Below are 27,602 nucleotides of genomic sequence, written 5' to 3'. Positions count from 1 at the left end.
GGGGGGACAGAGCCCTTGAGAAAGGCAGCCCTCTTTGCAGGGGCCTAAACTTGAACTGCCACTGCGTCCTCCAAGGAGCGCTGGAGTTGAGGTCCTTTGTGACTGCAATAGCACAGCTGTTTTACGGAGCTGCAGCTTCGAAACTTGCTGTATTAACCTGGATGCGCCACATTACACCTCGGGCAAATCAAGTTACTCTGAGCTGGCTTCCCTAAGCAGCCGCCGGTGCCTGTCAACATGCCAACAGCTGCAGGATGTGTGCATTCCTGGGCTCATTGCAGCCCCTCAATATACAGCAGAGGGTCTGCCCCAGAGATTTAGTCCCTATCCAGGCCCAGGACTCTGGAGGCTCCTGGTCTTTGCGTCCTGCCTTGCAGCCTCCTTGCAGGGATGGTTGGCCCTGCAGCATTCCCCCCCCCCCCCAGCACTGAAAAGAACCTTTCCCCTCCAGCCCCAAAGACAGAACCGAGGACTATCGATATCTGGTACATTCTCACTTTTATTAGGACATCCTATTTTGACAGTTTAGTGCAGAGGCTGGCCCCGGGGGCACGGTAGTGGCTGCTCAGCATGCAGTAGTGCAGGGCCCCCCTAAAGCCAGCCAGATTGCGGGGGGCAGGGAGGGGGGAGAAGAAGGGGAGAAGGAAGGAAGGAGGGGGTACAGGGTCCCCAGACAAAAAGGGTCAGGAGACTTCACAGCTCTGTAGAAAAGCAAAGTGTTGAGGGCCGGGAGCAAGGAAGGCGTCTTCCCCGCACGCCCCAAGGGGAGCCTGAGAAAAAGCAGCTGAGCAGTCTCTGCCCCCCAAGCTAGAGGGGAGAAACCACCCCTACTTTTCTGGACGATATTTGTAAAAACAGGACATGGGCCTCATCCAGGCACTCAGCCCCCACAGTGGCTGGAGCAGGAGAGCCCAGCAACGTGGGAAGCCAGCCTGGGCAGGACAGGAAGCGGCACCCGTATCAGTATCATTCAGGGGTGGGGGTGGAAGGTGGCAAGGGGGGGTGGGGAACCTCGCTGCCAGCCAAGAGGCAGGGGGCAGTTTGCGTGTGTCCAGAGCCCCAGAAAAGCCCTGTACCCACGGGAAGAAGCGGCTGTGAGTGGCACGCCCAAGACAAGGACATTCCTCAAAATTAAATTAGCATTTCTAGACCAAAATACAAAAGAGACAAGCACAGTATATTTACATCCTCTTCCGAACTCTGCACAGCCCAAGGGAGACGCAGGGCAAAGGAGCCCTTCCTTTCCTTTCCAAAAACTGACACCAGCGCACGGCAGGCTGGAGGTGAGCGCTGCCTCCCCGGTCGAGAGGGGGGGCCCGTTGGCTACCTTGGACTCCCCCTTCTTTTCAGGTATCCTTCCCCAGAAAAGCACAAGACAGGGAGGGGGAAGAGGCAAAGAACTCAAACTCAAGGGACGGGCAGGAACACAACAAAAACCGGGGCGGGGGAGACCCCACGGGGTGGGAATAAAAAGGAGGAGAACCACAACAAAAGACAGGGCTTGGAAGGGGTCAGAGGGCGGCCTACTCCTTGGCGCGCCCAATGATGGCCAGGATGTAGAGGAAGATGTTGATAATGTCCGTGTAAAGGTTGAGGGCCGCAAAGATGTACTCCTCCGGGCTGATGGCCAGCTGCTTGTTCCCTATGATCATCTGGGTGTCCATGGCCAGGAACTGCAAGGAGAAAGCAGGGCACGTGGGTCACAAGAACCCCCGGGAGAGCCAAAGGGGCTGCGCCCCACCACGCCCCACCCGCACCCCAGGCCCCCCAGCTTGCTTCCTCTGGAACCCGCTCCACTGCTGGGTCTGGGGTGGTGTCTCAGCTGCCTTCAGACCCTCAGCATCCTAAGAAGGAAGGAGGGGGCCGGGCAGGTGCTCTTTCCACCAGCACAGGGGGGTGAAGGGGGGGTGGAGAGGGAGGGGTCCGCAGGGACTCTAACTTAGGGCTGGGGAGATCAGGATCTGCTGGCAGATCTCTGGGTGGGTGGCCAGCAGCAGATCAACAACAGGCTCCGACTACCTGTTACCTGACAACTGCAACAGCTAACAAGCTCTCCTCTAAATGTCTTTTGTACAGAAGGCCTTGCACAGAGATTGGCTTTTGATCCCTGGGCTGAACAGGGAGGGGCTCAGAGGCACCTTCCTTCCCCTTAATTCTCAGCGCCCTTCTGCCCGGCCAGTGGATCTCGGGGCCCACGGGGAGACTCACGCAGGTGAAGAGGAGGGCGCCCAGGGAGGCATAGACAATCTGCAGGATGCGGTTCCGGATGAAGATGCAAAGGATGGCGAAGATGAACAGGACCACCAGGCAGACGATCAGCACCCCTCGGCACGAGGTGAAGTCGTACTTGGTCTGCAGACGAGGAGAGGAGCCCCAGGACAGAGGTCAGGCAGCACCCCACAGCCCAGGCCCCCTGCCCCACATGCCAGGGCCCCCAACGCCATCTCTTCACGGGCCCGTTTGTCTCAAGGGGCCAGTGCAGGACATGGTGCCCTGGCAGCCTGGGCAAGGGTGGCAAGCAGGGGAACCAGCACACTCCGCCAGAGACCAGCTGCCTGACCTGTGGCACTTCAGCCTGCTTTGCAGGGTCTTATTCTGCATCAAGCAGCCATTGGATCAAAAGATGTAGGGAGCAAAGCAGAGCCCCAGGAAAGGAGTCCCTGTGCAGCCGTCGCTGCCTGAAATCTCTTGGGTGCCAATTCTGCCATCCCCACCCACCCACAATCCAGAAGAGCAAAGGCCTCTTTGGCTTCACAGCCCCCCGGATGCCAACCCAACAGCCCAAGGTGCTCTTCTGGGCAACCCAGTCACTCACACTGGGAGAAACAGTGCCTCTTGTTGTCATCCCCCCCCCCCCAAGGGAAGGGGGGCAGAGCAGACACACCAACCTGCAGGGAGAAGATGACGACAGTGAAGCAGACGACGGTTGTGATGCCCACGGCCATGATGACGGCGTCCGTGTCGTAGAAGCTGGCAATCATGCCCACCATGTAGGAGAGGCTCAGGGTCAGGATGGACTGAGGAGGAGGAGGAGGAGGAGAGGCAGGTGCCTTCAGCAGTGAGCCTCAGTCCAGGCCCCACATCCCCCCATATCTGAGTCCAGGGGCAGCCATCTCTGCTGCCTGCCTGCCTAGCTAGGCCACGGCAGGTTTCTGAGACTTTTTAAACTCAGAATTCAATCAGTGGCAGCAGCTGCCGCCCCCCCAGGCCACGCCCCCGCTGCCCGCTTACCATGGCCACGAGGTTCCAGGGGTGCTTGCGCCGGAACTCCCCACAGCAGCTGAGGACGATGAGGGAGATGAAGAAGAAGACGTAGGAGACGTAGTAGGTCCAGACATTCCTCCGGACGAAGCCCTTCACGCCCTTCACGAAGGTGAAGATGGCCACAAAGGCAAAGGTCACCGACAGCTGGATGGTCAGCACCAGGAACACCTGCAGGGGGACAAAGGCAGCCTCCGTCACGCCAGCCAGAGCCACTCAGGGGGGCAGAGCAGGCAGCGCTCAAGCCCCAAACATGGTGAGTGCCCCCCCTGGCAGCAGCTGCTTCAGTGCCTCCTGCCCCTTGCGGGAGGCAGGCAGCTGGACTGCATGGAGCACCTGCGGTCACTGCTCAGGGGCTTCTGCTGGTGTCGAGATTGAATATTGGAGATGTTAATTTTGCTGTTATTGATACTGATTTCTGGTATTAGATAGATAAATAATAATAATAAATTTAAATTTTTACCCTGCCCTCCCCAGCCAGAGCCAGGCTCAGGGTGGCACACACCAGTAAAATTACAATAAAAACATAATGGGGGGGGAACCAATTTAAAATACAGGTTAAAATACAATTTAAAATGCAGCCTCATTTTAATAGTAACCCATAGATCAAGACCGTAAGGGGAGGGAAACATAAGGGTCAGACTGAGTCCAAACCAAAGGCCAGGTGGAACAGCTCTGTCTTGCAGGCCCTGCGGAAAGATGTCAAGTCCCGCAGGGCCCTGGTCTCTTGAGACAGAGCGTTCCACCATGTCAGGGCCAGTACTAAAAAGGCCCTGGCCCTGGTTGAGACCAATCTAACCAACTTGCGACTTGGAACCTCCTAAGTGTTGTCATTTGTGGACCTTAAGGTCCTCCGCGGACACACCAGGAGAGGCGGTCCTGTAGGTACATGGGTCCTAGGCCGCATGTGTGTGTGTGTGTGTATAATTTTTTAATTAAATTTTCTGTTTTACAACTTAAAATACTAATTTTACACCCTGAAGATATCAATGACTTCCCTTCTTCTGTTTCCACGGTTCATCTTGCATACCATAAATCCCTGCATATTTTACAAAAACTACACCATTCAGTACTCCCTTATTATGGCATCCATCAAAACTTGTTTACCCTGTTGAATTTATCTTAATGCTGCTGGTGTTTTCAGCTGTACACAATTAGTTCCCCTATATTCAACAAACGTTTCCCAATCTTCTTTAAATGTATGTTCTTCTCTTATTCTATATGTTAAGTCTGCAAGTTGTGCATATTCTGTCAACTTAAGTTGCCGTTCTTCTTTGGTTGGGACCTGGCTCGTTTTCCATTTTTGGTATTAGTTTTAGAACTTGTGTCTCAAATGAAGGCTGGCAACACCATCAGCTCCGCCCTGTGAGAATCTTTTTTGATATCCCGCTTTATCACTCCCCTTCAGGAGTCTCAAAGCGGCTCACATTCTCCTTTCCCTTCCTCCCCCACCAGAAACCCTCTGTGAGGTGAGTGGGGCTGAGAGACTTCAGAGAAGTGTGACTGGCCCAAGGTCACCCAGCAGCTGCAGGTGGAGGAGCGGGGAAGCGAACCCGGTTCACCAGATTACGAGACTACCGCTCTTAACTACTACACCAGACTGACTGCACCCCACTGCCAGGGCCAGAGGCAGAAGGAGGGAGAAGGGCAGGCGCCCCACAGCCCCTGCACACCCACAGCCCGACTCACCTTGCGAATGAAGGCCTGGCGGATGGTCTTGTCCTCCCAGTTGGTGGGGGGGAAATCCGGGTTGTCATAGTAGGAGGGCGGCCCATCCTCATGGTAGTTGCTGTGCACGGGCGCTGGGGACGAGAAGCAGCGCAGCCAGTCAGGCAGGGGCTCCCCACCCGGCGGCTCTCCCTACAGATTCCAGAGGGAGCAGCAGCAGCTCCTCCTCCTCTTCCTGCTGCCCCCTCACCCAGCCCGTGGCAGGGGTGATGAGGGCGCTCACCAATCCTAGAGTCTGCGGTGCCTCCTCTCCATACCACATAAACAGGGCGCCTCGCTCCAGCTGGGGGGCACAAGTGCAGCAAGAGAAGAGGAGAGGAGACTGAGGAGGGGGCACAGAGCAGCGCCCCCCAGGCTCCTCGGGGGCAGCCCTGCTCCCCACGGAAGCAGCCACAAGGCGGAAGAGTCCTCCCCGCCTGCAAGGTGGTCTCACAGGAGCAGCTCTTCTGCCACACCAAGAGAGACCCCACAGCCCCCCTTCCTGCCCCCAACCATTGCAGCAGGGCAGGAAAGCAGCCTACTTACAGTCTGGGTCCACGGCGACTCCCGGATGCGGCTGGGCGTAGGGCCCCTGTGGGTAGGGCCCCTGCGGGTAGGGCCCTTGCGGGTAGGGCGCCTGGGGGTAGGGTGCCTGAGGGTAGGGTGCTTGAGGGTAGGGAGCCGCTTGTGGGTAGGGTGCCGCAACCGGGTAGGCGCCCTGCGGGTATCCAGGCTGGCCATATGCCACCGGCTGGGGCTGCGGGTAGGGAGCCACTGGGTAGGGCTGCTGGGCATAGCCAGGTGGGGCCGGCGGCTGCTGCCCAGGGAAGGGGTCTCCAGACACCAGGAAGCTCTTCTCATGCGACATCTCGGCCGGGTCTCCCACCACTTCGCGGCTGCAGAGGGGAGAGAGAGAGGATTGGCAACTTCAAGCAGTGCAGAGGGAGACCACCCTCCCCAGCCACAAGCAGCCCACCCCAGGTTCAGCGGGGGAACGCCCTCCCCTTCTGCCCAGAAGTCTCACCCTGTGCAAACCAAACAGTACGCTCACATATATTCCCACAATCTAAGAGCCCGTTTTTCACATAATTTGGTGCGATTTCTTTACAAGGACAGGTGTGAGAGGGCAGAGGGCAGAATGGAGAGGGCGGAAAAGACCTGGGGAAATGAAAGCCGGGGGAGGAACAAGGTTCTGAGCAGAGCCCACCCCCTTCCAAGACGCAGCCCCTGGCCAGAAAATCCTGCTCAGGACTTTGACCTTTGACCAGACACCCCCCGTCCTTTCTCAAGCCTACGGACGGCTGCTATCGCTACTTGCAGTCATCCCTTGGGTTGAAGTAGCTTCGGGATAAGTATTTTTGGGTTGCGCACTGCGGCGACCCGGAAATAATGGAGTACGTTCCTTCCAGGTTTCACTGCTCGTGCATGTGCAGACGGTCAAAATGATGCCATGCGCTGAAGCGGTGAATCGTGACCCGCAGACGTGCGGACACAGGTTGCGTTCGCTTCTGGATGCAAACGGGGCTCCGGAACGGATCCCGTTCGCATCCAGAGGTACCAGTGTATGAACGGAAAAGCTGCCTCTCTGGATCAAGGCTTCTCAAGGAGGTGAAGAAAGCTTTGTCTCTATCACAGATTCATTTAAATGTAGAGCTGCATGGGACCCCCCAGGGTCATCTAATCCAACCCCCTGCCGTGCAGGAATCTCAGCTAAAGGACCCTTGGCAGGGGGCCATCCAGCCTCTGCTCAAAACCTCCCAGGAAAGAGACTCCACCACCTTCCCAGGGAAATAATACCAGTTAACTACAGCTGTAAAATACAAAACCCCACCAGCCCATCAATCCAGTGAAATACAATCCAGCCCTATAAGAAACATTTCCAGAATGACATCGTTCATCAAGTGCAACCGTTAAAAGCCACTCAGCACCGGCGGGGTTTCAATCCCACCTAAAACACGGCAACTGAAGGGGGAAACTGAACATCTTAAGCGAGAGGCCACTGCGCAGAAGGCCCTGTCTCTGATGCACATCATTGTGGGGCAACAAGCAAGGCCTCCAGCACTGATCTGAGCATGTGGGTTGGGGGGTGTGGAGGCGGATGTTCTGATCACCTGGCACTCAGCACCAGCACTTGGAACAGGGATACGGAAGGGCCAGAAATGTCCAAGATGCTCAGGGACCTCAAGGCCCCACCCCCGGCATCAAACCTACATTTTCCCGGCTCTTCCAAAGTCATACGGATTTTTAGAGCATGCAGCGCTTTCCTCGCCAAGTATCGGCTTCGCTGACATCCGGTTCATTTCTGGGCCCAGTTCAAAGTGCTGGCTGCACAGAACCAGGGGACATAACTGACCGTCTCTCCCACAAGATCCTGTCTGCTCAGATCTGATTGGTTTCTATTTCAAACTCTCTTCTCCCCAGGATGGCTAACAAATAGCCAGCAAAGCACCACAAGGAACAATGAAAAAGCACTTACAGAGACCAGGGAGAGAAGGGGAGCAACCCAGCAGCGGGAGCAGCAAAACCACCACCAAAAGCAGCCTCAGCACCCTTGGAAAAGCCCCCGAAGGAGCAGGGAGCAGCTTGTCAACTGGGCAGGCCAGAAGGAGGCGGCGCCAAAGCCTGCCCACCACCCCTGCCAAAGGCGAATCTGGCACGGTTGGGGACAGAGCAGCAAGGAAGTCGCCAGCTCCCCAGACCCAGCTCAGGCCAACATCCTGGGGGCAGAATTCTGCGCTGCCTGAAGCGTCCAGAGTCTCCTCCCAAGGGAGCCTGCAGTGATGCAACCGAGATACGACTGGCACCTTCGCCACCACATGCCCACCCAAGATGCTCTGGCCGAGAAGGCGCACAGTGGCGTTTTCAGCACGGCACCTGTGGAACTGCCTGCCCCAAGAAATCTGCTGAGCCTTCCCCTCAGGGACGTTGAGTCATCCATTAGACCATTTTACTCAAACAGTCCTTTGGCCTAGAATCCTAGAATCATAGAGTTGGAAGAGACCACAAGGGCCATCGAGTCCAACCCCCTACCAAGCAGGAAACACCACCAGAGCACTCCTGACATATGGTTGTCAAGCCTCTGCTTAAAGACCTCCAAAGAACGAGACTCCACCACACTCCTGGGCAGCAAATTCCACTGTCAAACAGCTCTTACTGTCAGGAAGTAGTTTTGGCAGTTTTGATTTCATTACACGCCTCCCTGCTAACTTTCTATCCGCTGTCCTAACTTTTTCATATGTTCCTTTTTAAATAGATTATTCGAGGGGTGTGGGTGGGTGTGCGCGCTGTAAAGTGCCGGGGGAAGAGGGGACACGTTTCAATATGTAGAAGAAAAGCAATTCCCGAACTTTGCTGTAAACAGCTGGCCATTTGGAGAATGGGCTTCAGGTAAGAACTGTTCACAAATTGAATGGGAATCACTGGCGGATGAGGAAGCAACTTCTACGGGGAGCTGCAGGAATGTGAAGTCCGAGGGAGAGAAGAGGCCGCGTCCAAGAGACCCCTTTGGGGAAAGGGCCAAACATGAAGGAGCCCTTCCAGCCCCCCCCCTCAGCTGGGAGGGAGAAGCACAGGCGCTCCACACTCCAGGGATAATTAAGGAAGTGGAAGTATCAGGAAGAAAAAAGCAGGTCAGGAGGCAGCTGGAGGCAATCCCATTTCCCAGTTGGAAGTAAGAGAGTAATCATAATGAGGAGAATTTTGTCCTTTCTATGCCACACATCTGACTGGGTTGCCCCTGCCACCCTGGGCGGCTCCCAACAAAATATTAAATGCACAATAAAAACCTCAAACATTTAAGACTTCCCTGTGCAGTGGTGCCTTCAGATGTCCTCTATAAAAGCGTGGGAAGGTTTGCCCCATTCCAAAGTCGAGCCGGTGTGGTATAGGGGTTGGAGTGTCAGGCACTGGCAACTGTGCAGCAGCCACAAAAACACACAGCCCCCCCCCAGCATCCAGGGCAGAACATCCCTGGAGGGGACACCCACACACCCCCCCCCGCCCCCGCGGGAGGAAGACTGAAAAGCCATGAGCAGCAGAACTGCACCCCAGTTCACAGCTGGCTCCCACCCACTTCTCCGCTGTCCTCTTTTTAACCAGCCCTCCCCCAAGACAAGAATAAAACGGGTGCCGGCGTGACCCACACTTGGGTCTTCATCCGCCCTCTGGGGTTTGGTCTCCAAAGTTACAAGCAAGCGGCGGTTCAAACAAGGCCTGGCCTGGCAGGAGCCGGGGGTCCTCCTCCTGCTGCTGCTGCTCTGCTCCCAGATCTCCTTGCCAGGGGAGGAGGAAGAGGGTCTCCGGGGAGGGGCTGGTCTCCCAAGGCAGCCCTCAGAGTCTGCTGAAAAGCAGAGAAGAACCCATTGAAGTGAAGCAACTGGCTCCCGGCCAGAGCGCAGGAGCAGGGCTGGCAAGGCCCAGCTCATGCTCACCTACCTTGCAGGGTTGCTGAGAGGGGAACGTGGGGAGGGGAGACCATGCAGGCTGCTTTGAGCTCCCTGGAAGACAAGCAGGACACCAAGGGAAGAGGTGAACTCTAAAGTGACCCCCCAGGCCAGCCCCTGCGCCCCTGGCTCCAGCCCCACACCCGCCCTCCGGGAGGCTCTCAAGATGCCAAGCGGCAGGAGGAGAAGGCGCTGGCCCTGCTCTGCTCCCTGGGGAGCAGCCTTCTCCTGGCCAAGCACGCGAGGGGGTGGGTCTCCACACCAGAGACCCTCTGGGCACACACACAAACCCTTGGCAGCGTAACCAGCCTGCCTCCCTCTGGGCCGAGAGGGGCACCCAAGACCCCCTTGCCCTGCCCACCTCCACAGCTGGGCGTTTGCAACCAGGGGCCAAGAGGGTCTTTGGGCTCTGTGCCCATGCTCTTAACCACCAAGCAGAAGGCAACTGGAGGGAGGGGCTCTTCTGCCATGTTGGCCCACCCCCACAAAGGCCCTTCTCACCCCACCCAGCAGCAGCTTTGCCTACAATGCTCCGGCAGCCAGGCCCTCCTGCTGCCCGCCTGGCAGATGCAGAGCGTGCCCAGCAGGCCAGGCCCAAGGCAGCCACCCCCTCCCGGCAGCCAGCAGGAGCAGCCCCCAACTGCTGCCAAGGAGGCCGGGTTCTCTTCCTGCCTCTGTTGCCATAGCAGCCACCAACAGCCACCCCTCTTTGTTCTCAGCAGCCTTCCTTCCTGGTGGCTGGGGGCCAAAGCGCTCTTGCAGGCTCCGGACCCCCACCTGCCCCCGCCCTGCCTCCTTGGGGGCACTCTCTCAAGGAGCACAGGAAGGGCAGGCAAAGGGGAGGATGTGAAGCTCATCACAACAGGGTGGTGTGTTGAAGTCATCAGCGCAAGACGGCTGCAGGAAACTCTTCTGGGCTCCTCAAGTCAGGGTCTGTGTCCTGAACTAGCCGCGGCATCTGGGAAGATTCTGCACAGACCAAAGAAAGTCCTTCTTCATACAGTGCAGAGTTCACCTGCGGAACTCCCTCCCCCAGGAGGCAGGGATGCCACCAAGTGAGACGGCTTCCAAAGAGGATTGGGCAGAGGAGGCCATCAGTGACTACTAGCCAGGACAGCTCTGCTCTGTCTCCACCGTTGGGAACAGCAGATGCTTCCAAATAGCCATTCCTGGAAGCCGCAAGAGGGGAGGGGGCTTGTGTTCGAAGCTGACCTGTGTGTTTCCCACAGGCATCTGTTTGGCCAGTGTGAGAACAGGAGGCTGGACAAGGTAGGCAATGGGCAATTCAAGCATATTCTTGTCATGGGCAATTCAAGCATATTCTTCAGGCACCTCATGGGGCGCCCAGTTGCTCCTCAGAGGACGCCCCATCCCAGTACAGCTGAACCTCAGCATCTCTTGCCTACACCCGGCTGGCCAGCAACATCTCTGGCTACACTGCCTTGCCTTCACACACCTCCTGTCTCTGGAAGCGCCCGCAGTCGCTGAACCATTTGGAGAGGCTGGAGAGGAAGCGTATTACCTGGAGCACTTTGGCCACTCAGGCGAAGCTGGACTCCCAACTCCCTTCAGCCATGCTGGGGGGGGGGTTGAGAGGAATTGCAGCCCCACATCTGGAGGGGAGCAGGTTGGGGGAGGCTGAGCAAGGAAGCAAGGGAAGTCCGGCACACTTCCTGTTCCCGGCCTGCAGTGGCCGACCAGAGGAGAACAGCCATAGGACTGGAAGAACTTGCAGGCACTCTACTATAATTGGCAGCAGGAAGAAGAAGAACTCGTTGCAACTGATTTCCTCATTTTGGTTTCTTCTTTTGAGGTTAAATGTGACCAGATTTTACTTTGTTTGCACATGTGCCAAGTTTGTTAGGACCATGTCCTTGTCTACGTTGGAGGAATAGCAGCAGCAGCTGCGGCGGCAGCAGATAGTGAGCAGCTGCCCCTCCAGTTCCTGCTGCTGCCCCCCCCCCCCCGTAGGACAGGGCTCCTCTTTGCCCACAAAGAGGCTCCTGTCAAATTCAATTCAGCAATGCTGTCAGCTGCAGCCCTGTGACCCTCCAGAGCCCAGCCTGGCCCCAGAAGACAATGACCCCACATTCCACGGTCGCATTAGCCATTTCCAGCAAAGGAGGGTCATTGGTTTTTCTTGGGAATCGCCAAGGCCTTAAGAACATTCTAGCAGGAAGAAGGAAGTGTCCTGAGTTTCCCTGCTTCCCTCTTCCCTCCACATTTTTCCTTTTGAGTTGTGGCACCTGACATCTCCACCATCTGGAGGCGCGTGCCTGGGGATCCTTGGATCTCGACTAATACTCTATCCTGTAGAATTCTATCCATTATATTTTATCTGCAGAATCAGAATGAATTTCAGGAATATCTGCCCCCCTCCCACTTTGATTTTCGGGCACCTTACTTGTCTACCTTAACCATTCCAAAACTCAGACGGGCCTTTACACTGGCCAGACTAAATATGTTACCCTCAGCTGTTCTTGAAGGTAGATATCAAAAAAGTTCATTCGAGAACCGGCTCTGCCCCTGTGGAGCTGGCTGCGTGGAGACTGTGTCACACGTTCTCTCGTCTTGCTCCCTATATAAAGATCTCAGGGACGAGACCATCACGCCGCTCCTATCTGCCATCCTGAGCCGCTCTTGTGAAGCCAAATTGTTCTCACTCCTAGCCGACCAGAACAGCTCGACAAGAGAAAGTTGCCAAATTTATCGATGGAGCAATGAGACTGAGAGCTGCTATCTGAATGACATCAGTGTCATCACCCGGATTCCTCGCCTAGGATCTTATTATTATCATCATTATGTTTTATTATTATTATTTTATTACCTCTGCCAAGTTTTAAGTACTGAGATTATTAATTTATCTGCATCTGGTTATTATTATCTTTCTCCCTGTCCTGACTATCCCGCCGAGGTTATATTTAATATTTATAATCTTGCAATTTGGCTGGTCTATTTACTTAACCGACCTGGAACAATCTACCAGAGAAAAGGCCGCCGCCCAAGGGATAGAGGGTCATTGATGAATGATAATCCATAGAATAGAATCATAGAATCATAGAGTTGGAAGAGACCACAAGGGCCATCGAGTCCAACCCCCTGCCAAGCAGGAAACCCCATCAGAGCACTCCTGACATATGGTTGTCAAGCCTCTGCTTAAAGACCTCCAAAGTAGGAGACTCCACCACACTCCTGGGCAGCAAATTCCACTGCCGAACAGCTCTTACTGTCAGGAAGTTCTTCCTAATGTTTAGGTGGAATCCAGTTTTTACCTAAGGTTTTAATAGGTCACAAGATTTTATGGTATCTATATTTGTAATGTATTCTTGTCGATGTTTGTCCTTCGATGCTATGGCCTGTCGGCTACGCAAATAAAGTCTATTGAATTGAATTGAACTGAATTTCAGGAATCAAAATGCTTTTTCTGTGCAGCCTGAGCAGGAGCAGTGAACAAAGTTATAGCTAATTATTGTCATTTGTCTTCAATTACCCCACCAATAATATTCTTATGTTATGAATGGTCCTTGTCACCATTAAGAAAAAGAGGTAGGAATAGGCCGGTGTATAACTTGACTGTCCCTGGGCCAAGTGACGTTTCTTCTTTAAGTTCTCAAAGTTCTTAACCGAGTTCCGGGTTGTCACTGGAACCAGCCAGATGTTTAACGGAGAATCAATCACAGTCAGTCCATCCGCTGAAAAATAAGACTTTAGTCTTGCCCCCAAATGGCAAAATTCTGTTTTGGCGACTCTAACCTTGGTTTAAAGAACCATTTTGGCACCTAGCTTATATATCTGAGTTTCTAACACTGATCAAGTGCCATCATTTAACTGTGCTCTGCATGAAGAAGGACTTCATTGTATTGGTCCTCAATTTTCCAACAATCAGTTTCATTGGACGTCCTTGAATTCTGGTATTAGGTGAGAGAGGGAAAGAACATTTCTCTACCCACTTTCCGCAAGCCATGCATAGTATTACAAACTTCTATCATGTCACTTTTCTTTAAACTGAAAAGTTCCCAGTGCTGCAGCTTTTCTCCATGGGACTCCATCCCCTTTTATTGGACTTTCCAGAACCTTTTCCGACTCTGCGATATCCCTTTGGACGGGAGGCAACCCAAACTCTGCAAAGTATTCCATATGCTGTTGCACCATAAATTTGTATATCGGCATTACACTATTGGCAGTTTTCCTTGCAGTTTCAACGATCCCTGCCAGTTCAGACCCCAGGGACATTTATGTGGAATTCAGATTTATTTTTTGCCCTGATGTGCATCAGTTCACACTTGCTGACACTGAACTGCATTTGGAAAGAGGGTTCCTTTTGAAGTTCTCCACAATCTCTTTTTGTTCTAGCAACCCTGAACAATCTGCAAACCTGGGAACCCCACTGCTCCCCGCTAACTGTCCATGAACAGTGAAAAATCAGAGGTCCCAAGACTGATCCTTGGGAGACTCCACTTGCTACAACTCCCTATTGGGAGGCCTGTCCATTTCTTCCTGCTCCCTGACCCCCTTCTGACCCACGAGAGGCCCTCTCCTCCTCTTCCACCAAGGCACACATCCCGTTTCAGAGGGTAGCAGCTAAAAGTCAAATGTCCCCAACACCCAGTTGGGCAGAGAAGGGGCTGAAGCCTATCAGGTGCTCCTCCCTCTTGCCCCTTTTCTTCTAAACCAGGGGTCAGAAAGGTTTACCTCACCTGGGCCGGTTCACTCCAGCGGAGATCCCTCTGTGGGCCAGACTGCGCTTGCACCCGCAATTTCCGGCATCTGCGTCTGCACAGACACGATTTCCGGCCCTGCAGAAGTGAGTCCCCATGCCGTGCTGCACCGGTTTAGCGCCGCACGGGTGGCTTGGCCAGGGAGCCGGTTAAACGACCCCCGTGGGCCGCTTGTGGCCCATGGGCCTTAGGTTGCCGACCCCTGTTCTAAACTCTTCCCAGTGTACTTTCTGAATTCAAGTCCTGTCGGCTTTCCCAAAATGAGCTTGGCCAGGGGGCAATCCAGGGATCCCGAAGGACCTATCCTCATGCCTCCACAGTACCCCAAACAGATCCCCTGGGCAGTTCCTCATCTCCTCCTTGAGAGATAGATAAAGTCTGGACAGTCCTCTGCATCCAGCAGCCATGCCCCCCCCTTCAAGCTGTCATTCTGGGCCCCTCTGGACTGTTGCAAGCCTGCCTGCGCAAGGCTGCCAGGTCACTCGGCCGTCCCCTCTTCCCCATAAGGCCATTGTCTCTCCCTAGAGATGGGCTCCCATAGGAAGTGCAACAGGGCAGCCCCCTAAGGGGTGGAAGAGACAGAAGTGACCAGCCCCTCCTTCCCTGACGCTGCCACCAGAAAACTCTTCATGGTGCCAAATGGAAGGGAGGGAGGGAGAGGGAGAGGGAACTGAACGACCGATTAGTACTAATAGTTTTAGTTACTCCAGAGCAGCAGGTGACTCATAAGAGCATCAGAGTCATGGCAGAAAGATCAGCTCCTCCGCACACATAGATAGCCAGGCTGGGGCTGGCATTCAAGGAGCAAGCTTTGTTTTGGTGTTTAAAATAATGTGGAGCAGGAGAGAAAGAATCAGGATCGAGGCCACTAGGACCCCCCCCCCACCAGAAGGAACAATTCCCTTGGGTGATTTCCAGCCAGGGACACAGAAGGGAGGGTTAAATGCCCCCAGCCCGTTTGCTATGCCCCATTCTGACTTGCCAAACTCAGATGCCAGGCAGCTAACATCTCGTCTACCTTGGATCAGAGACGGAGGGAATGGGACTGGGAGCAGCCTGGATTCAGTCCAGGGCCAGGTGCCCAGTTCAAAGGGCAGGGCTGCTTTCTGTTCAGCTCTGAGTCGGCCTTTTGCCCACAGGGATGCCAGGGCCCAGGGGGGGCAGTGACACCCAGGAGGGACACTGGAACGGCTCAAGGCCACCAGGCAAGGCTGGCCTAATCCTGCTGGTCAAACGTCCTCCTGCCTCTCCCCGCACCAGGTGTGCTACTCAGCTCTGGCTAAGGCAGGGCGTTGGAGGAAATCTGAGCTGTTTAACTGGAACCTAATGCAATCTTTCATCAGATACTTCCGGGTCCCTATGTAAGGGAAGAAAACAAGGACTCCACCGTGTCTTGGCGGCTGCCTGAGTGCCACACAGTCTAGCATGAAGATTCCCCCCCCCGCCCCCGGTCAGGTTGAGGATGGTCCTAAATGTATGCTAAAATGCACACCCCATCTTCCAGCTCTTAAGGAATTTTCAAGGTGACGAACCATGACAGATTCAAAACAAGCCTTGTTTGCAGATGACGCCAAGCCATGGTTCATTTCACCTATGGTTTGCTTGGTCACCCAAACCCTGCCCTGTGGCTTAACCATGGTTTGTTGTCGGCTCACAACCATGGTTTCTGTCAACTGTGGCTTGATGTCATGTGCAAGCCCAAGACTCTTCCTTGACACGGAGCAAGAGCAGCTGTAAACAGAACAAACTTGGGGGAAAGAAGCAACTTGCAGTGGCAGGTTCTTGGTCTGCCAAGCCGTGGCTTGGCACTATGTGTGAACCAGCGAAGCAGTCAGTCAACAAAAGCAGCAGCAAAAGCAGGCAGGCAAGCCATGAAACGCAGCTGGAAGAGAGCAGCCCAGGAGCAAAAGATCACGGAGTGACCTAATTAAACGCTCACAAGAGGACAAAAAACATGTTAGCCTTGTGCCTCAGGTCCAGAGTCTGGGCACCAGCTGAGCCACAGTGGGAAGAGCACCCCAAGGCCATATTAGGGCCCTTCCCTTCCAAGGCACCCCTATTCCGCCCCACGTACTAAGATATCTGAACCAAGGGACCACTATTTTCAAGCACTGAACTCCTCACTTCTGAAGGGATGTTGACTGGGAGTAGGAAGAGCCTGGAGAGGACCTTCTGATGAATACTTTAAAGACGGGGGTGGGACCAGGGTGGTGCAAGGGGTCCTCCTGATCTCAAGCTGCAGGCGGCTTCATGGGCCAAAACCACCCCCCCAACCTGAGCCTGCAAATGCACCAGAAGCTGCTCCACATTAGTTTTATGCTGGCAAGTAAAAGAGTTTGGATTTGATATCCCGCTTTATCACTCCCCTTCAGGAGTCTCAAAGCGGCTCACAATCTCCTTTCCCTTCCTTCCCCACAACAAACACTCTGTGAGGTGAGTGGGGCTGAGAGACTTTCAGAGAAGTGTGACTGGCCCAAGGTCACCCAGCAGCTGCAGGTGGAGGAGCAGGGAAGCGAACCTGGTTCCCCAGATTACGAGACTACCACTCTTAACCACTACACCACACTGGCTCACAAGTGACAGCCCCATCAGCTCCAGTTAATAATCTGACCGCTGTCCTCTGGCAGCCTCAATGCCTGGCTGGCTCCTTGTGACACATGAGGAGCACGACAGCTGCCCCCTTAGCTGCCAGCGTGATCCTCCTGGGGAAGAAGAGCCCCCATCTGCACCCAGTTCCCACCCCACCCCTTGGGGAGAGCTCAAGGCAGAGCCAGAGGGAAGCCTGTCTACCTGCGGGAAACAAGGAGCAAAGGGTGGCTGGGAATCCCCCCCCCTCCAATTCCCAGAGCTAGACCCCTCTTTCCCTCCCTTCCCCCTCCCACTTGACCCACCACTGGGCTGGCACCTGCCCCCTTCCCTCCCTCGATTCCTCCAGGACTTGCCTGTCCTGCCCAGCTGGCAAATGTGCTGCGCCACACACTCTCAAAGGGCAAGCAACACCACCAGCCCCGTGTGTAGCAGGCCGGACATTCCTGCGGGGGCAGAAGCTGCAAAAACACTCCTGTTTCCCCACTTGTAACTTTGAAAGGGGGAGCATCTTCCCACATCCCTGCCAGGAAGCTCTTACTTCTGGGGACCAGCAGGAGCCTGCCCTGGACCTCCAAGCTGAGCCCACCACCAGCCTCAGAGGCCACACCAGCCTCTGCCACACGCGGCCCAAGGTGGAGCCCTGTGCTTCAGCCCAGCTGCTCACATGAGCCCTTCTCTTCTTCACCAGCCAGCCTGGATCAACAACATGTGCCTCTCCCTTTCCCCTGGGGGGGGGTGTCCAATGACAGCCACAACAGCCCTCTGCAGAATCCCAGCTGAGCCCGGCCAAGCCTCCTTCTCTCCAGGGAAGCTGCTCTCCTCCTGCTGCCATGAAGGGCTTGCTGCTGTCAGCACCTCCATCTCCTCAGGGGATCCAGCGTCTACTCCCCTCAAGATGCAATGGAGGGGGGGTGACCCTCTTGCCAAAGCAGCAGCAGGAATCCATCCCTTACCAGCAGTAAGGGGGGGCACCCTCTTTGTGCTGGGGCCTCAACGCCTTGCCCAAATAGCCACTTGCAGATGCTCCTGCAGGATCCTGGCAGCCCAACCAGCACATAGAGCAGCCTTTCTCAACCTGTGGGTCCCCAGATGTTGTTGGACTACAACTCCCATCACCCCTAGCTAGCAAGGCCAGAGCTCAGGGATGATGGAAGTTGTAGTCCAACAACATCTGGGGACCCACAGGTGGAGAACCGCTGGTCTAGAGCAGTGGTGGCCAAACTTGGCCCTCCAGCTGTTTTGGGACTACAATTCCCATCATCCCTGACCACTGGTCCTGTTAGCTAGGGATGATGGGAGCAGAAGTCCCAAAACAGCTGGAGGGCCAAGTTTGGCCACCACTGGTCTAGAGCCTGCTTTAAGCCGCTGCTCAATCTGCCATTCCCGGAAACAGGCCCTGAGCTCCGCCTCAAGTCCACCTCCCTGGAGCAAAGTCCTCCTGCAGTCAACAGGACTTCCCTCTAGGTAACGATGGCCAGGATCAGGACCCAAAGCTTGCTCTGGTTTTTGCTCTGTCTGCAGAGAAAGGGAGGACTTCAAATAATCCCAAGGACACCGCGGATTCAAGGTGCACAATTTGCAAGCAGAGTGTGTGGGTTCAGCCTCTTCTTCCAGCAAATGAGAAAACTGCCAGGGTTGCCACCTTACCAGGAAAGAGGAGCACACGGGGGCACCTGCTGCGGCCCTCCTGCTTCTGAGCAACAAGCCAGAAAGTGCAATGAACCTTGGCTTCCTGTGACATCTGAACCCAGCGTTGCTGGCCTCAGACAGTGTCTTGTTGCTGCCCTGTAAGCCCTGGCTTGTTAGGGAGAAGCCGGCCGGGCTCCCCGATTTGGGTGTCCCAGGGAGTGACAGTCAGTTCTCCAAGTAGTGGTGCAATAGCAGGAGTTGTTTTACAGAAGTGTCACAGGCAAGAACTGGGGAGATCAAGGTTCAAATCGCCACGAAGCGGACTGGGTGAACGTGAGTCAGCCTAGTCTCTCAGCCTAGTCTACCTCACAGGGTTGTTGTGAAAATAAAAGGGGCAAGGGAAAGTGGCATATAAATTAAATAAATTGTGGTCTTGTGCTTTGCTTCTTCCCCTCACATCTAGGGAAGAGTGGCCGGGCAGAAAGGACCCCCCCCTGCTTGCTCCCAAGTGGACACAGCTGTGGCACCCATCCTGGCTCCTTCCAATGTGCAAACACGGCCAGGCCTGGCTGAGAGCACACAGTGTGCCAAGAGGAGAAGGGGTGTGTGTCGCACAGTCCGGGTTGTGTGTCCTTTGAGGAGGCAGCGCTCTTCTGCCTTTGATGAGAACAATCTGAACTACTGTATACGCAACAAGAACAAGCGGATGAAATGGTTTACTGGCCCCAAACAGTAAATATCAAGTGCTTGAGTAATTGAAGTTATTCAGATTAGCGGAGAAGGCTGTTTCCCTGGATAGACTGACAGGGGCCAGATTGTCTCTTGGGCCTTGACTTTTGTTTTGCAAGACCAAGACAGCTGTTATGAAAGGGCGAATTGCATCCACCATGTGACCCTTTCAGGGCTCTGTCACAACCAGCATTGAGTGTGACGCTGTTTGCTCACTTTTTACGGGATATCCACTTAACACTGTCATGCTAAACTTGTGCTTTCCCCATTTTGGACTTTCCCAGATGACAGAAACTTGTCGGAAGAACAGATGAGGACCACAGATCTGCCAGGGCAGATGTCCTTAATAATAATAATAATAATAATAATAATAATAATAATAATACATTTTATTTATACCCCGCTCTCCCCAGCCAAGACCAGGCTCAGGGCGGCTAACACCCAATATAAAAACAAATTGATTGAAATACAACTTAAAAACAAGATTAAAATACAACATTAAAACATTAAAATACAGCCTTATTTCAATGGAAACTCAAATCAAAAACTTTTTTGGGGGATGAAAACGTCAAGTCTTCACCAAGATCAACTATCCAGACTGGTCCTACGTGGGCCAGAAAAAAGCCAGGCAAGTCCCCAAGTCCCTTAGCAGCGCCTTCTGTCTCAGCGCAGGCCCATTGCAGCATTTGCGGGGGGGGGGGGCACCTCCTATAATTCCATTTTTGTTCTTTTGATTCAACAGTGTTACACCTCTCTTTCATTAAAAAAAGGCGGGGGGAACGTTAATTATGATTAAAAGCTTTATTTTAAAAATTAAAAGAGGGTTGTAAAATGAACCCCCACCGGGGTTCTGGTGAACGTGTGCTGAGGTGCAAAGCGCCCCCCCCCCCCGCAGCAGACGCAGCTTGCCTGCTTGTGTGAACAGAAGGTAGCAGGCCGAGCCCAGCACTCCCCGCAGTAGGAAAAGGCCACTGCAGCACTGCTCCTCCTCCTCCTCCTCCTCGCAGCTGGCAATGGAGCAGCAATGATTGGGCAGCTGAAGGAAGCCGCCTGAGCCTTGGCAGGGAAGCGGGACCTTGAGCATGGATTTAAGGAAATGAGAGGGGGAGAGACCTTCCCAGAAACAAGACATGGGATGCAAGGCAAAGACCCAGATAATCAGGAAGGGCAAACAGGTAAGCCAAGGAGGAATTCTGCAGGGAATCTCTTGCTCAAGGACCCCAGATAGTGGCAGCAGCCCATGATAACACCCTAGCAAACTGGGGGGGGGGGAGTGTTGCTCCCTCCTCCCTTCAGACCAAGCAGGGGGGCCATGTTATTCCACTTTTGCAGCCCACAGCTACGGGCACAACTTGGTTGTGCCACTTAGCCAGGAGCTGCAAGATGGAAGGGAGGAAGGCAGCATTTTGATCACACTGCCCCCCCCTCGGGCCCCCCTCCTTAGTGCCCATTCCTAGCACTTGCCGACTTCTGTCAGCAACTAGGAGGGGACCAGGCAGCTGTTTGTAGAAAAGGAAACTTGGGCTACAGCGCTTTCCCAGGGAGCTGAAACAAGGCCAGGATGGTCCAGGTTGGCTGGCTGCACTGGGGGAGGGGGGAGGCTGGGGGGGCTGCAGCTGGCCAAGAATTATGCCCCTGCTCCCTGGCCCAAGAGGGACCCCAAAGCAGCCCCCTGGGCACCCAAAGGGGTTTCCTTTCCCCATGCCCAGAGAGGGTGCTGCTCCAGGCTCACTGAGAATGGATGATGGCAGACTGGGAACTGCGGGGGGGGGGAGAGGGGGGGAGGAAGGAGCCCTTGCTGGTGCCACTTGCAGTGCCAGCCAGCCAAGAAGCCCCTCCAGCAGAGACACCAAGCCCAAACAGGGCAGCAGAGCGGAAGCAACAGGGTGGGGGTTGCCTGAAAGGAGGCCGGCCAAAGACCCCCCTCCAGGGAGGCTGTGGAGGGAGAGGCGCCCCTCCCAAGGGCCAGGCATCCCAGCAACATCCCAGCAGCCCAAGGCTGCACCTGCCCCCGCCGTCGCCGTCACTGCGTCACCAGGCTCCGTGTCCACGCAAGGCACACAGAGACCCCTACGGGTGGCAGCGCCAGCAGAGGGTGGGGGGGTTACGGCGTCCCCTCCCCCCAGCTCGTAATCCGCTTTGAGCTTAAGGCGCCCTAATTCCCGGCCGGGCCTATTTCTGGCCTCGCGACCCTAATCCCTTCACTCGGCCCACCCACCACGGGGAGAGGGCACCGAGATGCCCCCGGCCGAATCAGCCACCAGGAGCGGAGGGCAGCCAAGACCAGGGACCTCGGATCTTTCCACATCACCAAAACCACAGAAACCCCAAGCGCCCCCTCCCCACCCGCAAACAGCAAGAGCAACATCAGCTGCCCCCTCTTTTTAAAAACGAGGCTTGCGGCAGGGGGGTGATTCTGGGGGCGGAGGTCCTTTCCGCAAAGGCGGATAAAGGCGCCAAGGGAAGCTCTAGGGGCGAAGTTCCCGGGTCCCACTGCCGCCCAGCGCCCCCGCAATGGCTCTTGGGTCCTGCCTGGCATCCCTGCCAGGGGCTAGAGCAGGCCGTCTCCTCTGCTGGGCCTGCGGAGGGCAGCCTTTCTCTCCAAGCCCCAGCTGCTTTCCATTATGGACAGGGATGAAAGGGCCCCTGAAGAGACTGGCAGTGGAAGACCAATTCTTGGGGTGCAGCTGGAGAAAGCAGCAGCCTGGCCGGGGGGAGACTCAGGGCCAGTCTGGGAGAGAGGCCTGGCAACGCACGACACAAGCCCGCAAGCTCAGAGCCACAGAGGGCCCAAGGCCAAAGCAGCTCTTCCGCAGGAAGGGCCAGCCAGCAAGACAGGAAGCTCCAAGGGCCCCACAGCCCCACTCTGCACCTCCTCCCATGCCCTGGGCAGAGGGACCAGCCTCACACAGTGGCTGAAGGCTCAAGTCATACCAGTGGCGGGGGGGAGACCCCCTTTCTGTGGCCCCAGAAGCCCCCCTTCAAGTGCAGGGTTCTGGAGAACCCTTCTCCCGAGTGCATCTAGCTATGATTTCACTTCACAGCTCTCAGTGTCTTGCACTCTGGAAACTGGGCTTGGAGACCAAGATGACAGACGCCGGAAATGTGTTACGTGACGTCCGGCATTGTGGGAACCAGGCAAGAGACTTCAGGGCACCGACCAGCCCCTAAACCCCAAATCCAGCCTAATCACCTAGAAAGAAACCAAACCAGAAGACAGGCTGGGCAGCCCTCCAGATGTTTTGGCCTACAACTCCCACGATCCCCAGCTACCAGGACCAGTGGTCAGGGATGATGGGAATTGTAGTCCAAAACATCTGGAGGGCCGAAGGTTGGGATGCCTGCCTTAGAAGCACCTCCACATCCAACACAATAGATTCTCCGGCCCTCACTTCCCCGAGATGGAACGTTTTATGTGTGCTATAATATATGGCAATGTGCCTCTCTCTACGCATTTTGCGGGGTTGTGCATTGACGCCGTACATGAAAAGCAGCCCCATTTAGCACACGGAGCGTGTGACTGCGCTCTTCCCTCACAGAGTGATCCATGCACAAGAAGATACCCCCCCCCTCGAGCGAGCAGCATGTTCAGTGTCGTCACAGGAGAACATCCCAGAATTCTCTTCTGCCATCTGGAGAGCAGCAGCCCCTCGCTTGATCTGTGGCGGAGAGCATCGCGCTGGCAAGGAATGTGCTCTGTTCATATTCTGCTTTCTTTCTTTTTAAAAATCAAGCACACGTGCAAAGCAGCGTCCAAGTGTTAAAAGCTCCCAATGGCTCCAAGGGGCCATTAAACAAACAGGCCCCAAGGCACCTCTTTCTCCACAAGATTAAGCTGCTTTCTCTTTGTCCCCCACACAAGGCCCCAATCCCTCCTTCCACCAGACACTCTCCACTCTCTACCCATCTGGATCCCAGTGCTGCCTCCCATCGCCCTTCTATCTCACCATCCTGGTCAGCCCCCCCCTTTTTTTTTACAGAGACTCCAGAAATGCAGCGAAATCTGGAGCAAAAGGCTGCCCCTTGTCTCATTTCTTGAGAAGTCTGAGCCAAGGGTCGGATCCTGCACTCTCATTGCTGAAATGGTTGCTCTACCTGGCAAGGAGATTCTTCCCCTCCGCTCATCCTTTGCACACCTGGGTGGTGCAAGGCAGACAGAAAATGGTCCAATGCAGAAGTTCCAACCCTCCATCTCTGTCTTGCACGGTGCGCCTTGGACACTTGAAGAGTTCAGCATAGTCTGAAACCTCCCTCCCAGCTTCATAGAATCACAGAGTTGGAAGAGACCCCAAGGGCCATCGAGTCCAACCCCCTGCCAAGCTTCAGAAACACAGGCGGACCCCCTAAAACTTGCCAAGGCCCTTTAGCTGCTCTGGGTGAAACTTGGGGTCCCTTCCAGCTCTTTGAAAGGCAGACTTAGTGCCACACTCAGCTTCCATTAGGGACCCCAGTCCTGGGTGGGCTGCTCTGCCACCCCCCAGCCGCACCACGGGAGCCCCTGCCTCCTCCTAGGGGAAGCCCGGGAGCTGGGAGGGGGCAGCAGCCTCCTCTTCCCCAACACTGAGCAAGACAACCTTCTGGTGCAGCAACAGTCCTCCCTGCCCCATCAGGGCCCCCGGGGGCCACCACCACACCGACCCAAGTCATCTGGGCCCTGGGATGGAGCTGATTTCAGTCGGCTGCAAAGGAGACTGGAGGGGCCAAAGCATTTTGCAGCCCCCAGCTCACTGCTGAACTGTGGGGCGCATTCTGGTTCTGCGCCACGTCCCCACTAGCCCACGTGGCAAGCCAAGACCCTTTGCTCCCACCCAGCCAGCGCTGACCAGAGGCAGCTGCTGCATTTGGGACACACATCTGGCGCCCCCAGCTACAGGGAGGACATGCGCCAAGGCCCAGGCACTGAGCACAGGGGCTCTGATCCTGCCTGCCCACTCCTGGGACCTCAGCACCCTGCACCAAGGAGGAACTGGGCTGTGTCCAGTCACCCACCATGATTGTAGCACACTGGTAAAGGTAAAGGGACCCCTGACCGTTAGGTCCAGTTGTGGCCGACTCTGGGGTTGTGGCGCTCATCTCGCTTTACTGGCCAAGGGAGCCGGCGTCCAGCTTCCGGGTCATGTGGCCAGCAGGACTAAGCTGCCTCTGGCGAACCAGAGCAGCGCACGGAAACGCCGTTTACCTTCCCGCCAGAGCGGTACCTATTTATCTACTTGCACTTTGACGTGCTTTCGAACTGCTAGGTTGGCAGGAGCAGGGACAGAGCAATGGGAGCTCACCCCGTTGCAGGGATTTGAACCGCCGACCACCTGATCGGCAAGTCTTAGGCTCTGTGGTTTAACCCACAGCGCCACCCGCATCCTTGCACACTGGTACTCTGCAGCAGATGTGGTGAATGACACCTGCCCTCCCCCCTGAGGCCAAGTTCCCTGGGGCAAATGGGAGTTGTGGTCTGGCACACCTGAAGGCCCCAAGCCAGCCAACTCTCCTCTCTCACAGCAAGGCTGAGTGTGACTCCTGCAAGGCCAAGCCAGCTGCAAAACCACAGGAGGGGGTCAGCCAGTGGGGGGGGGATTCACCACCCCGTCTGAATCAGACTCTCTTGCCCGCCTGTGTCCTGCCTTCTTCAAAGCTGCCAGCTGCCCAGAGGGACAAATCAAGGATATAGAGGTAGGAACCAACAACAGGAACCACCCGACTTCTTTTTCCTCCTGGCTTCTTCCTCCCACACCCACAGCCTGGGCTTTATTCCCTCAACACCCACCTGGTGCCAGGACCCTCCTTGCCTCCCCCCGCCTTCTAAAAAGGCCTCCTCCCAAAGATATCAAGGAAATGTACAAATCATTCCCCTCGGAAAAAACGAAAGGAAAATGAAAAGCCAGGGAGCAGGGGTGCCAACTTGAGAATAAAATACCTGGGAGGGCAGGTAAGCCCAGTCCCAAACAATCGATCACGCAGTACGGTTCATGCACACCATTTGCCTGCCAATGCCCATCAACTGGGGGGAAGCTTCTCAAATATTTTATGGGGGGGGGCAAGGGACCTCGGGCCCCAGGAGTTGGCTCCTATGCCAGAAAGTCTTCAATACTGAAAGCAGCCACCCTGCCTTGCCCGCCTGCATTTCATCTGGGCCAGGTTTCATTGACGATTTAATCCCGTGTTTTTTTCTTTGGGGGGGGGGCGCTGCCTCTGCTCCGATGCTGCTCAGGCCGCGCTGGGTTTTTCCGCCCCGCCTGATCTGGGCTACCTTAGGGGGCTCCTGGAAAGGCAGGTGAGGCTGGAATTGGTTTTAATGGGGGGGGGGTAAAATCTCCGTCGCCCCTTCCTCCTTTCTCCCCGGCTCCATCCCTCCTTCGACGGAGCCCAAGCCGGGAAGGGGGGGGTGCCATGCCCGGCCCGGACCCCCCTCCCGCCCCACCGCATTGCAGGCCTCCGGGGAGAGCCAGAGGGGCTGAGCCCCCCCGAAGGAGGCTCGGCTCCGGCCTCGCCTTCCAGCCCCGGACGCCGCGGGGCAGCTCGACGGCCCCCGCCCGACGAAACACCGCGACCAGGACCCCATTGCAGGAAGGGGGGGGCGACCAGGGGACGCGACGGGGCCCCCGCTCGTGTGGCGCATCAAGGCATCCCTCCCCCGGCGGCAGTTTGCATCCGTAGCATCACCACTCCCCCCCCCCACCCGGGGCTTAGGATCCCGCTAGGGCCGCGCAGCCCCCGCCGAAGCGCTGCTGGGACCCCCCCTCCCGCCCCGACGCCGCCGGGCTCACCTGACGGGCTCGGGCGCAGCTCCGCGGCTCGCCTGGCGCAGCTCGGCGTCGAGGGATGGCGGGAGGGGGCGGGGGGGCTTTCCTCCCGGGCGGGGGCGGAGCGTCAGGAGGAGGGGGCGTGGCCAGGAGGCCAAAGGCAGCGGGGGGGAGGGGGAGGCGCAGCAGCGCCGCCCGACCAGAAAGAGAACCCCTCGGAGAGGCTGGCTGCTGCAGCTCTGGATTCCGGGCAAGGGAAAGCGCACCTCGGAGGCAGCTTGCGCCACCAGCCCGGCGGGCTCCGGATCCGGCCCCAAGGCAGCGCAGGGGGCTTCTCGGGCAGCCTAAGCTGCGCCCACGGGGGGGACGGGACCGAAGCGCCCCAGTGGAAGCCCCTCCGTCTGCGCGGGACCCGAGCGCAGCAGCAGCGCTCTCCCTGCGCGGCATCCAGGGGGCAGCCGGATCAGCCGTCCTGCCCCACCGCAAGCCCAGGGCAGGCCAGGGGGGCCCCCCACCCACTCCCGCCCCTCCTCATCCTCGCCCCCCCCCAGCAGGGCTCTGCCCCGAGCCGCTTCCCAGCCGAAGCCCTTTCCGCCGCCAGGGGGCGCCAGGGGGCTTCGAGCGCGGAATCACCTCCGTGGGAAAAACATGGTCCCGAGCAATAAACATGTGCGCTGATTGGACCGGGCAGGTTGAGGGACGCGGCGTCTGGCGAATCAGCCGCTCCCAACGAAGCCGAGCTAAAGTCAATGTTGGGGTGGGATTAGAGCGCTCGAAGCGACGGAGGCAACCAATGGGAGGGAGGGAGGGAAGAAGGGAGGCAGCCGGACCAATCAGATTCTGGGGCTCGGACTGACAGCCAGAGTCACCAATCGGAAAAGGGTTGCGTGGGAAAAGCTGGTCGACGTGAATGAGCCGGAGCGAGCGCGCGCTCACCTGCTGCGCGCGCAGCCGGGGCTGAAGTTCCAAGTGCAATTTGTAGTAATTTGTAATAATTTGTAATAATGATTTATAATAATTTATAAGTCCCTGAACCTCCGGCTTTCAAAGAGAAGCTTCCTATTTCTTTCCTGTTTAGGGAAGCTTCTAATGTTTAATAGGTTATTGTATTTTAATATTCTGTTGGAAGCCGCCCAGAGTGGCTGGGGAAACCCAGGGTATAAATAATCTATTATTATTATTATTATTATTAATTTTGCTATCCAAAACAAATCATGAAGCCCTTCGGAGCAAGAGGGGAGCAAGGAGAGCAGCTGGCAAAAATGGAGCTGCCAAACAGGGCAGCTGTGGGGGGGGATGGGGAAGATTTCCCCCTTTTCTTTTACTCTGACTGAGGATTGAATCTTGAGGGGAGGCAAGTCCCTTGAGTAGGGCTGAACCAAGGCAACCCCCAATTTGTATAACAGGATGATCTAGAATGGGGGGCTTTACTTGCAGCGGAACAGGAAGTTGGTAACTTCCAAGTGTTACCGGAAAAAATCCGAGGGCTCCCTTGGACAAAAACAAAGACACCAACCAGGATAACTTGGAGCAAAACAGCAGCCTGTAGGCTTGGCCTTTATTGAACTGTTGCAACAGGGTGTTCCCCTCACTTGCAGGAGAGAGGAAAGACCCAGAAAGATGGTGTGCAAGGCCTTATCAAAACTTTTGAAATTCCCCTCCTCTAGGTCAAGCCCACCCCCAGAAACATCATGCATACATTACAGAAAGGAGGGGTTGAGGGAGGGGTGGTGGTAACCTGAGTGTCCTGTCACCTGGCTGGTTCCTCCTTTCCCCCTCCCCATGAGTCA

The 27,602-nt window shown here is 55.9% G+C and overlaps 1 protein-coding gene across 19 annotated transcripts; it reads right to left on the bottom strand.

Annotated features, from left to right (window-relative positions):
* Positions 1 to 481: 481 nt before the first annotated feature.
* On the bottom strand, positions 482 to 25,917 carry GRINA (glutamate ionotropic receptor NMDA type subunit associated protein 1). 19 transcript variants are annotated; one of them, XR_014529083.1, is made up of 10 exons: positions 9,912 to 10,679; positions 9,403 to 9,464; positions 9,113 to 9,307; positions 5,515 to 5,864; positions 5,213 to 5,272; positions 4,951 to 5,063; positions 3,232 to 3,432; positions 2,889 to 3,017; positions 2,209 to 2,352; positions 482 to 1,673 (listed from the first exon to the last, which is right to left on the bottom strand). XR_014529083.1 is itself a non-coding variant. In XM_083516862.1 (9 exons), the coding sequence occupies exons 3-9, from the start codon at positions 5,834 to 5,836 to the stop codon at positions 1,524 to 1,526; spliced, it is 1,119 nt and encodes a 372-aa protein (XP_083372988.1). In that variant the 5' UTR covers positions 5,837 to 5,864; positions 9,113 to 9,307; positions 9,403 to 9,465; the 3' UTR covers positions 482 to 1,523. The 19 variants fall into 19 exon arrangements, 9 of the variants coding, with proteins under 9 accessions (XP_083372988.1, XP_083372994.1, XP_083372987.1 ...); XR_014529085.1 differs by having other exon boundaries at positions 9,113 to 9,304; XR_014529087.1 differs by having other exon boundaries at positions 9,399 to 9,464; positions 9,937 to 10,679.
* Positions 25,918 to 27,602: the final 1,685 nt, after the last annotated feature.

The sequence above is a fragment of the Podarcis liolepis genome (assembly GCF_965112155.1).
Source record: "Podarcis liolepis genome assembly, chromosome: 8".
NCBI classification, from domain to species: domain Eukaryota; kingdom Metazoa; phylum Chordata; class Lepidosauria; order Squamata; family Lacertidae; genus Podarcis; species Podarcis liolepis.
The sequence above is the reverse complement of the archived record's forward strand: the minus strand, read 5'-3'. Positions and strand labels throughout refer to the sequence as shown.